This window comes from Pristiophorus japonicus, chromosome 2 (assembly GCF_044704955.1).
Source record: "Pristiophorus japonicus isolate sPriJap1 chromosome 2, sPriJap1.hap1, whole genome shotgun sequence".
Lineage (NCBI taxonomy): Eukaryota > Metazoa > Chordata > Chondrichthyes > Pristiophoridae > Pristiophorus > Pristiophorus japonicus.
Genome location: NC_091978.1, coordinates 64,949,230 through 64,965,275, shown reverse-complemented (window position 1 = coordinate 64,965,275; position 16,046 = coordinate 64,949,230). Strand labels below are relative to the sequence as shown.

The 16,046-nt window shown below is 43.8% G+C and overlaps 1 protein-coding gene across 6 annotated transcripts in view; it reads right to left on the bottom strand.

Moving 5' to 3' along the window:
* The window catches only part of LOC139239069 (WD repeat-containing protein 7), a 1,036,818-nt gene that overhangs the window by 927,026 nt on the left and 93,746 nt on the right, over window positions 1-16,046 (bottom strand). For all 6 annotated transcript variants that reach the window (XM_070867593.1, XM_070867585.1, XM_070867609.1 and 3 more), the window contains exons 4-7: window positions 14,125-14,231; window positions 11,316-11,394; window positions 4,371-4,545; window positions 621-697 (exon numbers count right to left, since the gene is read on the bottom strand). In XM_070867593.1, the coding sequence (XP_070723694.1) occupies window positions 621-697; window positions 4,371-4,545; window positions 11,316-11,394; window positions 14,125-14,231 (438 nt within the window). The remainder of the gene's footprint in view (window positions 1-620; window positions 698-4,370; window positions 4,546-11,315; window positions 11,395-14,124; window positions 14,232-16,046) is intronic.

Here is a 16,046-nt window from a genome sequence, read left to right as displayed (position 1 = left end):
ATATTATAGGGCCTTACTCTGAATCATGTGTGTAAATGCCAAGGCTGAAGACTAAAACACATTTTAATTTCAAATGTATGCAAACACCAATACAACACCAGGCTACACATTATGCACTAAGCATTGCCAGGTTATATCACAAGCAACTTTGTGGGCAAACGACAGAAAAAAATGATATACAAAATACAATAAATGCATTGAACAAAAGCATCAGTGGTTATCAAATAAAACATGTACATTTGAAAATTCAATAATAATTAATTATAAATAAGGATAGGTGTTGAAAACCAGAAATTTACCAGTCTGGTCTATTTAGTATTCAGAAACCAGTTGGAATATCGAGGCTACAGCTGCATTAACATTACAGTTACTCATGACCAATGTTCCCGCTAAGCTGTGCGGCCGTGCTGGAGGTTCCACACAGGCTGCTCACCGGCTTTGAAAGAGCTGCGCAGCCAGTTAAAGGAACCGCAAACTAAAAAAAAATTAAAAGGAACACTGCTCATGACATGTGCAAAGTCTGTACTTGTATCGATTTGACGTGAAACTTCTGATCGCAACAGAACTTGGAAACCATGCTGATTTACAAAACTACTCTATCCAAAGTTTTAAAATCATACCTGCATTCGATTGATTTCCGCAGTAATAATCCACACCTTCAAAATTCCAGTTACTGAAACTGCTACCACTGTGTCTTCTGAGGACAGAAAATTGCAAAATGCCAATCATTTAACTGCTATATCTTACATAAGAACATAAGAATTAGGAACAGGAGTAGGCCATCTAGCCCCTCGAGCCTGCTCCGCATTTCAACAAGATCATGGCTGATCTGGCCGTGGACTCAGCTCCATAACCCATAACCCTTAATTCCCTTATTGGTTAAAAATCTATCTATCTGTGATTTGAATACATTCAATGAGCTAGCCTCAACTGCTTCCTTGGGCAGAGAATTCCACAGATTCACAACCCTCTGGGAGAAGAAATTCCTCCTCAACTCGGTTTTAAATTGGCTCCCCCATATTTTGAGGCTGTGCCCCCTAGTTCTAGTCACCCCGACCAGTGGAAACAACCTCTCTGCCTCTATCTTGTCTATCCCTTTAATTATTTTAAATGTTTCTATAAGATCACCACTCATCCTTCTGAACTCCAACGAGTAAAGACCCAGTCTGCTCAATCTATCATCATAAGGTAACCCTCTCATCTCCGGAATCAGCCTAGTGAATCGTCTCTGTATCCCTTCCAAAGCTAGTATATACTTCCTTAAGTAAGGTGACCAAAACTGCACGCAGTACTCCAGGTGCGGCCTCACTAATACCCTATACAGTTGCAGCAGGACCTCCCTGCTTTTGTACTCCATCCCTCTCACAATGAAGGCCAACATTCCATTCGCTGCTTTCCAATCCGCTGGTACCTCCCCAGAGTCCAGAGAATTTTGGTAGATTATAACGAATGCATCTGCTATAAGTTCCGCCATCTCTTTTAATACCCTGGGATGCATTTCATCCGAACCAGGGGACTTGTCTACCTTGAGTCCCATTAGCCTGTCCAGCACTACCCCCCCCCTAGTGATAGTGATTATCTCAAGGTCCTCCCTTCCCACATTCCCGTGACCAGCAATTTTTGGCATGGTTTTTGTGTCTTCCACTGTGAAGACCGAAGCAAAATAATTGTTTAAGGTTTCAGCCATTTCCACATTTCCCATTATTAAATCCCCCTTCTCATCTTCTCAGGGACCAACATTTACTTTAGTCACTCTTTTCCGTTTTATATATCGGTAAAAGCTTTTACTATCTGTTTTAATGTTTTGCGCAAGTTTACTTTCGTAATCTATCTTTCCTTTCTTTATTGCTTTCTTAGTCATTCTTTGCTGTCGTTTAAAATTTTTCCAATCTTCTTGTTTCCCACTAACCTTGGCCACCTTATACGCATTGGTTTTTAATTTGATACTCTCCTTTATTTCCTTGGTTATCCACGGCTGGTTATCCCTTCTCTTACCCTCCTTCTTTTTCACTGGAATATATTTTTGTTGAGCACTATGAAAGAGCTCCTTGAAAGTCCTCCACTGTTCCTCAATTGTGCCACCGTTTAGTCTGTGTTTCCAGTCTATTTTAGCCAACTCTGCCCTCATCCCACTGTTGGCCCCTTTGTTTAGTACGCTCGTTTGAGACACTACTTCCTCATCCTCAATCTGTATTACAAATTCAAGCATACTGTGATCACTCATTCCGAGAGGATCTTTTACTAGGAGATCGTTTATTATTCCCGTCTCATTGCACAGGACCAGATCTAAGATAGCTTGCTCCCTTGTAGGTTCTGTAACATACTGTTCTACGAAACAATCCCGTATGCATTCTATTTGTAATTGTAATTGGAACAGTTCAACTAAAGGTCATGCATTCTGGTTATGATCTGCATGACATCCTATTTCTATTCATGCTGCCTCTGGAGCCAGTCCCGTACCTGTATTACAATACAGATCAGAGTCCATGTTTCCACAGGCACATGTGTCAAAGCAGCCTGTTTGTATTTCCTTGGGCAAATTGTCACTAGCAACGAGATATCTATCTCCAGTTGCTGTATTGTTCTGGTTGCAAGTGGTTGAGCTTGCAGCCTCATACAGGCTCTGTCGTCGAACTACAGTACGCGGTCGACGCCTGCGTCTGCGCACTCCAGAGGCTGAACTCCAGGATATAGTCGATGTATTTACTGAGGCATACGAAAGCATGGGTCTTACACTAAACATCCGTAAGACAAAGGTCCTCCACCAGCCTGTCCTCGCCGCACAGCACTGCCCCCAAGTCATCAAAATCCACGGCACGGCCCTGGACAACGTGGACCATTTCCCATACCTCGGGAGCCTCATCAACAAAAGCAAACATTGATGAGGAGATTCAACACCGCCTCCAGTGTACCAGCGCAGTCTTCGGCCGCCTGAGGAAAAGAGTGTTCAAAGACCAGGCCCTCAAATCTACCACCAAGCTCATGGTCTGCCGGGCTGTAGTAATACCTGCCCTTCTGTACGGCTCAGAGGCATGCACCATGTACAGTAGACACCGCAAGTCACTAGAGAAGTATCAACAACGATGTCTCCGCAAGATCCTACAAATCCCCTGGGAGGACGGACGCACCAACATTAGCGTCCTCGACCAGGCCAACATCCTCAGCATTGAAGCACTGACCACACTTGATCAGCTCTGCTGAGTTGGCCACATTGTTCACATGACAGACACCAGATTCCCAAAGCAAGCGCTCTACTCGGAACTCCTTCATGGCAAACGAGCCAAGGGTGGACACAGGAAACGATACAAGGACACCCTCAAAACCTCCCTGATAAAGTGCGGCATCCCCATCGACACCTGGGAGTCCCTGGCCAAAGACCGCCCTGAGTGGAGGAAGTGCAGCCAGGAGGGCGCTGAGCGCCTCGAGTCTCATTGTCGAGTGCATGCAGAAAACAAGCACAGGCAGCGGAAGGAACGCGCGGCAAACCTGTCCCACCCTCCCTTACCCTCAACTGTTTGTTCCACCTGTGGCAGGGACTGTGGCTCTCATATTGGACTGTTCAGCCATCTAAGACTCATTCTAAGAGTGGAAGCAAGTCTTCCTCGATCCCGAGGGACTGCCTATGATGATGATGACAGGCCACATTTTCATACTGCTTTGACAATGCCTTGTCAATGTCATAGGCCTTGACAATGGAGAATGTCCTTATCCAGAATCATAAAGTCACAAAAGCATAAGCACATCATGAATTTTATACATGCACAATTACTTCATTATTACTGCCAGTGCTCTAATTCCACTGCACAGTATAAATGGGATGATTTTGGAATAAAGATGGCCAATGAAACTGGTTCCACAAAAAATGATGCATTTGTGGCCAACCCTGAAAAATAGCTGTGTTTGGACCAGAGAGAGGCCAACCCAACTCAGAACGAAAACTCAAAAGAGTGTGAAAGACAGTGACCATTTATTTAGCCACAAATCAGTAATGGTGTAATACTGAACAAGTCTGGCAACTCAGCAGCTCAAGCAAACAGTTGGCAGCAACAAGACAGTGTTTCAACTCCGGACTATCACCCACAGCAATATTTATAAAAGACTTTCAGTATGGAGAAGCAATGAAAGAACTCTTAGTTGCTCTGAATTCTGACTGTATCGAAGAGGGTCGCCTTTCATACAGTTGCCTCATTAGCACCGTGATTTCAGAATACTTAATGACCATGACACAATCAGATCTTGGGCAGCTGGTAAAAATATGTACCAAATAACTTGGATAATTTGGATTTTGCAATTTTGCACTACAACCAGGAACACTTGTAATTATACAAAGAAAAAAATCTCAATACAACTTAACAAAATTAATTCCTCACCTTGTGTTCTTAGTGAACGTATAATGCTCACTGAACTAATCCAATCAGGAGATATCTTGGACACCAAAGAATAAAGGACTTCCAGGCTAGTGGCATCAACTACAAGGATTTCTGGGTAATGTCCATAACACAGCAGTCTTCCTTCTCGTTGAGTTCCAATGTTGAACTGATAAAACTATTTTTTGATACATAATTAGAACAGGAAAGTTAAAAATAATATTCCTATCTCCCTTTTTTAAACCTCTGCCAATGTCTTCACCTCCCAAGTCTGTGCCCATCTTTCATGCAACTCCAAGTTTGGATCTCTCGAATGATTTCCACCCACCACAGCACTGACACAGCCCTAACCATCCTCTGTGATGTAGTGCTCTTCAGTTTTGACATGGTTGACCACTCCACCTTTCTTCAACAGCTTTCCTCCATTGTCCAACTCAGTAGAAATACCCTTCACTTGATTCCACTCTTACCTATCCAATCATAGCCGCATCATCTCCATCATTTGCTTCTCTCTCCATGTCAATACCATTACCTCCAGAGTAGGTATAGGAGCCATTCAGTCCATTGAATCTGTTCCGCCATTCAATTAGATCATGGCTGATCTGTAACCTCAACTCCATTTACCCACCTGTGTTCCATATCTCCTGATACTCTTACCTAACAAAAATCAATTGATCTTGCGTCTTGAAAATTTCAATTGGCCTAGCATTCTCAGCCTTTTGGGGAAGCTAGTTTCATTTTTCCACTAAACACGTGTGAAATTTCACTCCTTGATTTAAAAATTCTCAACCTCATGTTCAAATCCACGCCCCTCCCTATCTCTGTAACCATCTCTACAACATTCCAAGTCCGAGTTCCTCCAACTCTCACCTCTTTTGCACCCCCAACTCTCTTTGCGTCACCAAAGGTGGTCATGCTTTCAGCCACATAGGCTCTAAGCTCTGGAATTCCCACCCTAAAGATTTTTACCTTTCTTTCCTCCTTCAACTCCCCTCTCAAAACCCACCTTGTTAACCAAGCTTTTAGTCACCTGTCCCATTACCTCCTTCTTTGGCTCAGTACCAATTTTTGACTGTACAAGCTCCTTTAAAAATGACTTGGAATGTTCCCCTACATTAAAGGCACTATATATAAACACATTCTGGTGATGTAGTAGTAAATGGTCTATCGAATTTAAGTATGCCCTCTTGTTCTGAATTTCCTCATTGGACACAATTGTTTCTCAGTCCTCCAAAGATCAACACTTTTCCCCCTCCTCTTCCTCATCTACATTGCCCATTGGCAATATCATCCCACTACTTGAGATTAGTTTCCACATGTCTGCTAACACTACCCAGCTCTACCTCTCCATCACCTTTTTCAACCCTTCCACTGCCTCTGCCCTTTCAGACTGTTTGTCCCACATCCGATCTTGGATGATACACAAATTCCTCCAATTAAACTTTGGGAAGAACAATGGAAATTGTCTTCGGCCTCCACCACAAACTCGATATATTCGCAAACAATTACAACTCCCTCCCCGTGGATTGTCTCAGATTGAACCAAACTGCTCACAACCTCAGTGTCCATTTGACCCCAACTGAGCTCCCAACTTTCCATCACAAAGATTGGCTACTTTCACCTCTGTAATATCGCCTGTTTCCGCTCCTGTCTCAGCCCATCTGCTGTTGAAACTCATGCCTTTGTCACCTCCAAACTCAACTATTCCAATACACCCCCGGCCAAGGCTGCCCATGCAGTGCTCACCCCACCCCCACCTCTTCCCTACCCCCCACCACCCCACCCCACCCGTATCCTATCCCACAACAAGTTCCACTTACTCATCACTCCTGCTTGATTATATGCATGTGCAAAGCTCTACTCTGGTCAGCAAATTTAGTAGCATTTATATTCTGAACATGTTACCAAATACTCTTCATAATATTAGAAAGTGCCCGAGTGGTCACACTAAAATTATACCTATGGTGTTAAACCTAGTTATGCGAGACAACCTCCCTGAGCGAATCACATACGTGGCAGTTGGTGAGAGGGGAGCGACCTATAAAAGCCCAGCGGGAGATCGAGAGCCAGCGGCAGTTGGTGAGAGGGGAGCGGCCTATAAAAGGCCCAGCGGGAGATCGAGAGCCAGCGGCAGTTGGTGAGAGGGGAACGGCCTATAAAAGCCCAGCGGGAGATCGAGAGCCAGCGGCAGTTGGTGAGAGGGGAGCGACCTATAAAAGGCCCAGCGGGAGATCGAGAGCCAGCGGCAGTTGGTGAGACGCGGGAGCAGCCTATCAAAAGGCAGTTACAGCGGGAGATCGAGAGCCAGCGGCAGTTGGTGAGAGGGGAGCAGCCTATAAAAGGCCCAGCAGGAGATCGAGAGCCAGCGGCAGTTGGTGAGAGGGAAGCGGCCTATAAAAGCCCAGCGGGAGATCGAGAGCCAGCGGCAGTTGGTGAGAGGGGAGCGACCTATAAAAGGCCCAGCGGGAGATCGAGAGCCAGCGGCAGTTGGTGAGACGCGGGAGCAGCCTATCAAAAGGCAGCTACAGCGGGAGATCGAGAGCCAGCGGCAGTTGGTGAGACGCGGGAGCAGCCTATAAAAGGCAGCTACAGCGGGAGAGAAAGCAAAATAGAAGTAGAAAGTAATCAAAAAGTGACGTCACAGCCAATGGGGTAAGTGATTGGCTGGTGATTGGTGAGTAGCTTTTCTTTTCTTTTTTATATCAGTAAGTGAACTGTAACATTGTTATTACCAATTTAAGGGTATCTAAGGTTAAGACATGGCAGGAGAGCTCGGCCATGTGATATGCTCCTCCTGTACCATGTGGGAACTCGGGGACACTTCCGGTGTCCCTGGGCGCTACGTGTGTAGGAAGTGTATCCGCCTCGAGCTCTTGACGGTCCGCGTTGCAGAATTGGAGCTGAGGGTGGATTCACTCTGGAGCATCCACGATGCTGAGAATGACGTGAGTATCACGTGTAGTGAGTTGGTCTTACCGCAGGAGAAGGGTCCACAGCCAGATAGGGAATGGAAGACCAGCAGGAAGAGCAGTGCAAGAAAGATAGTGCAGGGGTCCCCTGTGATCATCCCCCTGCAAAACAGATACACTGCTTTGAGTACTGTTGGGGAGGATGACTCATCAGGGGAGGGCAGCAGCAGCCAAGTTCATGGCACCGTAGGTGGCTCTGCTGCAAAAGAGGGCAGGAAAAAGATTGGGAGCGCGATAGTGATAGGGGATTCGATGGTGAGGGGAATAGATAGGCGTTTCTGCGGACGCAACCGAGACTCCAGGATGGTATGTTGCCTCCCTTGTGCAAGGGTCAAGGATGTCTCGGAGCGGGTGCAGGACATTCTCAAATGGGAGGGAGAACAGCCAGTTGTCGTGGTGCACATTGGTACCAACGACATAGGTAAAAAAAGGGATGAGGTCCTACGAAAAGAATTTAAGGAGCTAGGAGCTAAATTAAAAAGTAGGACCTGAAAAGTAGTAATCTCGGGATTGCTACCAGTGCCACATGCTGGTCAGAGTAGGAATCGCAGGATAGCGCAGATGAATACATGGCTTGAGCAGTGGTGCAGCAGGGAGGGATTCAAATTCTTGGGGCATTGGAACCGGTTCTGGGGGAGGTGGGACCAGTACAAACCGGACGGTCTGCACCTGGGCAGGACCGGAACCAATGTCCTAGGGGGAGTGTTTGCTAGTGCTGTTGGGGAGGAGTTAAACTAATATTGCAGGGGGATGGGAACCTATGCAGGGAGACAAAAATGAGGCAAAAGCAAAAGACAGAAAAGAGATGAGGAAAAGTGGAGGGCAGAGAAACCCAAGGCAAAGAACAAAAAGGGCCACTGTACAGCAAAATTCTAAAAGGACAAAGGGTGTTAAAAAAGCAAGCCTGAAAGCTTTGTGTCTTAATGCAAGGAGTATCCGCAATAAGGTGGATGAATTAACTGTGCAAATAGATGTTAACAAATATGATGTCATTGGGATTACGGAGACGTGGCTCCAGGATGATCAGGGCTGGGAACTCAACATCCAGGGGTATTCAACATTCAGGAAGGATAGAATAAAAGGAAAAGGAGGTGGGGTAGCATTGCTGGTTAAAGAGGAGATTAATGCAATAGTTAGGAAAGACATCAGCTTGGATGATGTGGAATCTATATGGGTAGAGCTGCAGAACACTAAAGGGCAAAAATCGTTAGTGGGAGTTGTGTACAGACCTCCAAACAGTAGTAGTGATGTTGGGGAGGGCATCAAACAGGAAATTAGGAGTGCATGCAATAAAGGTGCAGCAGTTATAATGGGTGACTTTAATATGCACATAGATTGGGCCAGCCAAACTGGAACCAATACGGTGGAGGAGGATTTCCTGGAGTGCATAAGGGATGGTTTTCTAGACCAATATGTCGAGGAACCAACTAGGGGGGAGGCCATCTGAGACCGGGTGTTGTGTAATGAGAGAGGATTAATTAGCAATCTCATTGTGCGAGGCCCCTTGGGGAAGAGTGACCATAATATGGTGGAATTCTGCATTAGGATGGAGAATGAAACAGTTAATTCAGAGACCATGGTCCAGAACTTAAAGAAGGGTAACTTTGAAGGTATGAGGCATGAATTGGCTAAGATAGATTGGCTAATGATACTTAAGGGGTTGACTGTGGATGGGCAATGGCAGACATTTAGAGACCGCATGGATGAATTACAACAATTGTACATTCCTGTCTGGCGTAAAAATAAAAAAGGGAAGGTGGCTCAACCGTGGCTATCAAGGGAAATCAGGGATAGTATTAAAGCCAAGGAAATGGCATACAAATTGGCCAGAAATAGCAGCGAACCTGGGGACTGGGAGAAATTTAGAACTCAGCAGAGGAGGACAAAGGGTTTGATTAGGGCAGGGAAAATGGAGTACGAGAAGAAGCTTGCAGGGAACATTAAGGCGGATTGCAAAAGTTTCTATAGGTATGTAAAGAGAAAAAGGTTAGTAAAGACAAACGTAGGTCCCCTGCAGTCAGAATCAGAGGAAGTCATAACGGGGAACAAAGAAATGGCAGACCAATTGAACAAGTACTTTGGTTCAGTATTCACTAAGGAGGACACAAACAACCTTCCGGATATAAAAGTGGTCAGAGGGTCTAGTAAGAAGGAGGAACTGAGGGAAATCTTTATTAGTCGGGAAATTGTGTTGGGGAAATTGATGGGATTGAAGGCCGATAAATCCCCAGGGCCTGATGGACTGCATCCCAGAGTACTTAAGGTGGCGGCCTTGGAAATAGCGGATGCATTGACAGTCATTTTCCAACATTCCATTGACTCTGGATCTGTTCCTATCGAGTGGAGGGTAGCCAATGTAACCCCACTTTTTAAAAAAAGAGGGAGAGAGAAAGCAGGGAATTATAGACCGGTCAGCCAGACCTCAGTAGTGGGTAAAATGATGGAATCAATTATTAAGGATGTCATAGCAGCGCATTTGGAAAATGGCGACATTTTAGGTCCAAGTCAGCATGGATTTGTGAAAGGGAGATCATGCTTGACAAATCTTCTGGAATTTTTTGAGGATGTTTCCAATAAAGTGGACAAAGGAGTACCAGTTGATGTGGTATATTTGGACTTTCTGAAGGCTTTCGACAAGGTCCCACACAGGAGATTAATGTGCAAAGTTAAAGCACATGGGATTGGGGGGTAGTGTGCTGACGTGGATTGAGAACTGGTTGTCAGACAGGAAGCAAAGAGTAGGAGTAAATGGGTAGTTTTCAGAATGGCAGGCAGTGACTAGTGGGGTACCGCAGGGTTCTGTGCTGGGGCCCCAGTTGTTTACATTGTACATTAATGATTTAGACGAGGGGATTAAATGTAGTATCTCCAAATTTGCGGATGACACTAAGTTGGGTGGCAGTGTGAGCTGCGAGGAGGATGCTATGAGGCTGCAGAGTGACTTGGATAGGTTAGGTGAGTGGGCAAATGCGTGGCAGATGAAGCATAATGTGGATAAATGTGAGGTTATCCACTTTGGTGGTAAAAACAGAGAGACAGACTATTATCTGAATGGTGACAGATTAAGAAAAGGGAAGGTGCAACGAGACCTGGGTGTCATGGTACATCAGTCATTGAAGGTTGGCATGCAGGTACAGCAGGCGGTTAAGAAAGCAAATGGCATGTTGGCCTTCATAGCGAGGGGATTTGAGTACAGGGGCAGGGAGGTGTTGCTACAGTTGTACAGGGCCTTGGTGAGGCCACACCTGGAGTATTGTGTACAGTTTTGGTCTCCTAACTTGAGGAAGGACATTCTTGCTATTGAGGGAGTGCAGCGAAGATTCACCAGACTGATTCCCGGGATGGTGGGACTGACCTATCAAGAAAGACTGGATCAACTGGGCTTGTATTCACTGGAGTTCAGAAGAGTGAGAGGGGACCTCATAGAAACGTTTAAAATTCTGACGGGTTTGGACAGGTTGGATGCAGGAAGAATGTTCCCAATGTTGGGGAAGTCCAGAACCAGGGGTCACAGTCTGAGGATAAGGGGTAAGCCATTTAGGACTGGGATAAGGAGAAACTTCTTCACCCAAAGAGTGGTGAACCTGTGGAATTCTCTACCACAGAAAGTAGTTGAGGCCAATTCACTAAATATATTCAAAAGGGAGTTAGATGAAGTCCTTACTACTCGGGGGATCAAGGGGTATGGCGTGAAAGCAGGAAGGGGGTAATGAAGTTTCATGTTCAGCCATGAACTCATTGAATGGCGGTGCAGGCTAGAAGGGCTGAATGGCCTGCTCCTGCACCTATTTTCTATGTTTCTATGTTTCTATGTTTCTCTGCTCCTAAGTCACATCAAGACCTGAACTCAGAGAAATACAATCATTTTTGCATCATGGGAGAGCGGTTTCCATTTCACTGCAACACAAAAATAGATGACAACTACTTCACATTCCAGAATTTTTTTTACCTGGGTCCCAACAAGTTCACTCATACTCACATGTATGCCGGTATGAGTGCATGCCAGTTTAGTAAATTCTATGCATCTTCCATCATTCACATCCCAAAGGCACATCTCTCTGCAAAGAAATGTTTTTTTAATGTGAGCATTATATCAAGATGTTACTGATTCAATTAAAGATATTTTAGTATGAGCACAAAAAATAAATTGAATGGTGCAGAAGATGTTCCAACAGGGTTTCACAAATTGTTAAAAATTATGTTAGTTACTTATCTTAGTTACCCAGACAAAGTCAGGGTCTCTATACTTTAGGGAAGCTTAGACTTGGGGGTAACTTGATTAAGGTTTCTAAGATGAGGAGATAGGATTGTTTTGGTGTAGACAAATTGTTTCAACTGACTAGGTTAGGGAAAACGAGAGGTAACACTCTCATTATGTATGGGCTGAATTCGGCTCGATGTTAAGAGGTTCTTTTTTCTCCAGAGACTAGTGGATCTGTGTAACAAATTGCCGGCTCATGCGGTGAATGCTGATTCGCTGAATTCCTTCAAGCGAGAGCTGGACCTGTTTCTGGCTGATGCAAAGATCTCCTGGCACAAGAGGTAGGCACCTGGTAACGTTAATCAGGGTCAGAGTGATCTCCTGGACTAGTTTTCAATCGGCTAAGGGGATTGGAAAGGAATTTTCCAGATTTTATTTCTTCCTAATTCGCCTTGGTTTCTCCCCTTCTCCCACGAGATTACATGGCTTCTAGATAGGGTGAGGAATGCATATGTTGTGATGCACAGGGCATCACAACTATACAGGATAGGCTAGATGGACCAGTAGATCTTTTCCCAGCCGTCATTTATCGTATGTTCGGAAGAGCATGCGAACTTAGGAACCTTTTGGAAAACATGAAAAGGCTACTCTATCCAGGTAGGCTGTTCCTTTTTGGAAGATCAAACAATTTCTATCTGTCTTCTCACCATATTTCTCAATTTTGTCGCTGGAAACATACCTGTCTCAGTCATTTCTATAGCTCACATCAATGTCCTTTCTTCATAAACTACTGCACATCACCATTAATTATTGGTTTTAAAACGTTCCATCTGACTTTTTTTATTATTCCTCTTAATTTTTAAAACCGGTGTTGTCTGGTCTGAAACCTTGGCCATAGTAAACAATTTGTTTGGATCAGTTTCATCAGTTCCCTTCATAATCTTGAAAACTTCTATTACATTACCTTGAAGTCCCTTTTCCAAAGGAAATAAACCCAATTTCCTTAACCTCATAACTTAAATTCCTGAAACCCAGAATTATGTCTGTTATTCAGCTCTACCCTCTCAAGGACATGATTAGGAAACCAGCTCCATTTAAAAATTGTTAAAATCAACACACGAAGCAAATATAGTTGTCGAGATGGGGCATGACCAACACCTTTTACAGAAACACAAAGCTCTGTCAATTAGTACTTTATCCTTCTGTTATTCGAATTGAAAACTTTGGCTTTTCACTGCAGCATGGAGTTGTGCTGATGGTGTTTTGTCCAATTCCCCCTGGTAAGAAGTGGCCCCTTTTAAAATTATACAGCAACAATGTTACTTTCATAATTTAAAATGTAAAAATGCACTAAGAGATTATGGGCAGGGCAGAGTCTTTCAGCTTTCAAAGTAACAAATTTCAAACCATCACAGAGGGCTCAATTTTCCTCAATTATCTGTGCTGTTTTTTTGGCGTGCACTGCTTTTTTTGGAGTAAAGTAAAATCTCCAAGTTTCCTAAAAATTTCTGGCTAGCGTAATTCACTTAGGTAGGATTTTTTTAGGCTACGATTTTTTTACCCTCATTGGGGGCATAACCTGTCACCTGCGCCAATTCTGGCCATTTAAGCAAGTTTGGCCAACTCCGATTTGCTCCAATTTTTCTGAGGTGACTGCTCTGGACAAACCTTCTGGGCAGTTAACAAAATCTGCGCAGGTAAGAGAATCAGCGCAGGGGATGCAGTTCCACGGCCGAGACAGCAGCAGCAGAGGGAGAGAGAGGAGGAAAGGATGGGGGTGGGGGGGAAGGGGAGAGGCCTTTCGGCCAGGGTTAGGAACAGCTCCGGGAGGAGGGAGGCACTTCAGCCAATGTTAGGAGCGGCATCCGGTACTGGCAGGGGAGGGAGGCCTTTCGGCCAGGGTTAGGAGCAGCACCGGTTCCGGGAGGAGGGGGAAGGGGGGATAGACCTTTGGCATAAACTCTTTAATAATTTCATGCTGGTAAGCTGCTGCAAGGTGCAAGAGCCTTGTGAAGGTTGCTGTGAGCTGGCCAGAATGTGTTGTTTGTTTCACTTTCCAGCTTCAACCGGCAGTGTGTCCAGTGTTATCCTGGCAACCCGATCTCTTTGGCGCAGATCTTCGGCTCCACCCCCAAAAATAAAGGACATGCTAACGCGGTGCCAAAATCAACAATTCAAATGGGGAAAGTTGGATTTTTTTAGGGGGGGGTGTAGTTGGGCCCCCAAAATAACGGGCGTAACTCTTCAAGTACGCCAAAAAACGGCATGGGGAAAATTGAGCCCAGAATCTGTGTATTTTCCTCCAAAGCAAATCGCGTCTCCAGAGACAGTCATCTTATAATGATCTTAAACTATTTAATTAAGGTTTTTCTCCCCTTTTAATATATGAACACATTTTGATGTGTTTTCCTTCCCCATTTTGACTCCTAGTATCAAATTCTTTTACTTGTAACAGTATAAATATTTTTATCATTATTGAATGCTTTTTTTTTAAACCTTCAATTAGCTAATTGATTATAAAACAGTTGTTCCTAAGAGAATTGCTTTTATACACATTCAGCTATTCCAATTTTTCTACCTTACTCACCCATTTTCAGATGCACTGACGACATATTGTTTGTCACTGCTGGCATTAGCTTTAGAAAGGCACATGATAGATGATGTGTGGCCAAACAGTAAAGCCCTAGGAATGATCTATATACACACAACATACAAATATAAGTGGTTAGTGCATAATTTCTCCAGTTTACAACAAACTTCTGCTATTTATAGACAGGTTTTGAGAAGTTGTTCATCCCATTAACATTCAATATGTTTGCAGTTAAAGTTCTTGGGGCTAAAAATTCGCCGACCTTGCGCCCGTTTTTGGATGATATTTCGCCATTTTTCACGAAAAACCGGGTGACAGAAAATTCAGAGACGTCTTGTGACAGTAGTTTTTAAATACCGCTGGGGAGCAGACTGCCTGCGTGCAAGACTCGAAATATCGCTTTCGCCAAAAATTTAGCATGGAAAAAACTGCCAGGTAAAAAACTGCATTGCAGCCCTTGAAGCAGCGGTAAGTATGAAAACCTGCAAACAAGGTAAGTTAGTTAAAGTTTTTACTTTTTAATTCTTTTGCAGCGATTCGCTAGTTAAGTGTCTTGTGAATGTTTTGTGATATTTTATTTTTTGCAATTTTTTGTGGGTGTTTTCGCCCTCCCGGGGTCTCTATCGCAGCAGTATTGGCCTCGAAATAAAGTTGCAGAAAATTTGCGGTTTGTACCACGAATCCTCGAGCAACGCTGATTTTTACCGCTGCGCAAATTGATGTTTGAATTTTAGGCCTCGTAGCAGTCGCAGAGCAAAAGCGGTATTTTTTCACCAAAAAACGAATTCCTAGCCCTTAGTATGTAAAGCATAAATTATTGAGATTAGACTTGTACTAAGCTTTTGTGATTTTTTTTTCAAACCAAGAATGTTTAATTGCTGTGAATTAAGCTTAAAGTACTTCGGGTTTCATTACAAATCAACAAGAAGAAACAAGCATCCATCTGCTCTTTAAATGGTTATTGGAATCACATAAGCAGATTTGGGGAAAATACACAACTTACAAAACTTTAGACATTTGTATTCTGCAAGTCATTTCCTTTAAAGAAAAACAGCTTAGTAAAACTGTAAATTAAAAAGATAAAAACAACAGAAAATAGTACCTTCTAGTTCTGGAAAAATTAACAAAATAAACTGAGGAAGTTGTTTGATAGTCTCGCCAAAAACAATTTGCACTTCTACAGAGCCTATACACAATAAACAGGAGGGGATGGAGAGGGGACAAGAGTGAAGGGAGAGGGGGCAAGAGTGAAGGGAGAGGGGGCAAGAGTGAAGGGAGAGGGGGCAAGAGTGAAGGGAGAGGGAGATGATACTTTGAAATATTGCATTTAGCAACTGAATTATCTTTTGTATCCTTTCATTCCTTCATTAAAGTTTTTACTTCAAGGGCTCAGCCATTTCCAAAAGCTTCGGTTTGAACTCAATATGTTTGCAGAGAGCTGTGGCACTGCGAGCTAGATTCAGATTGTACAGTCTGAGCCTGTGACGTGTAACTAATTTTCCTAGATACATTGTTGGATCAGAATTTAGTGCGATAATAATGGTGCGCGAATGCCGCTCACCGTAATTTAGGTGCAAATCAGACAGCAACTTCAGACGACACAAATGCGCAATTAAACATGAAAATCCTGAAGTTGCTGTGCGAGATGCGCCACTCCACCGCAAGCTACACAAAAACGGCATCTTGCTAGCTGGCTCTCCATTCAAATGTATTGAGTGGCATGAAGTTCTTGTATTTAAATCTTAGATACAGATTAAACTCAACACAGAAAATTAGGGTTAGTCCATATCAGTCCAAGTTATCTTAACAGCATGATAATTCTTAATTACTACCAAACAAGTCTCAGTCATTCAGCTTTTAATTGTTTAGAGATTTTCTTTTAAATATAATTTTTTTATTACATTTTCTTTGTCTCTTTT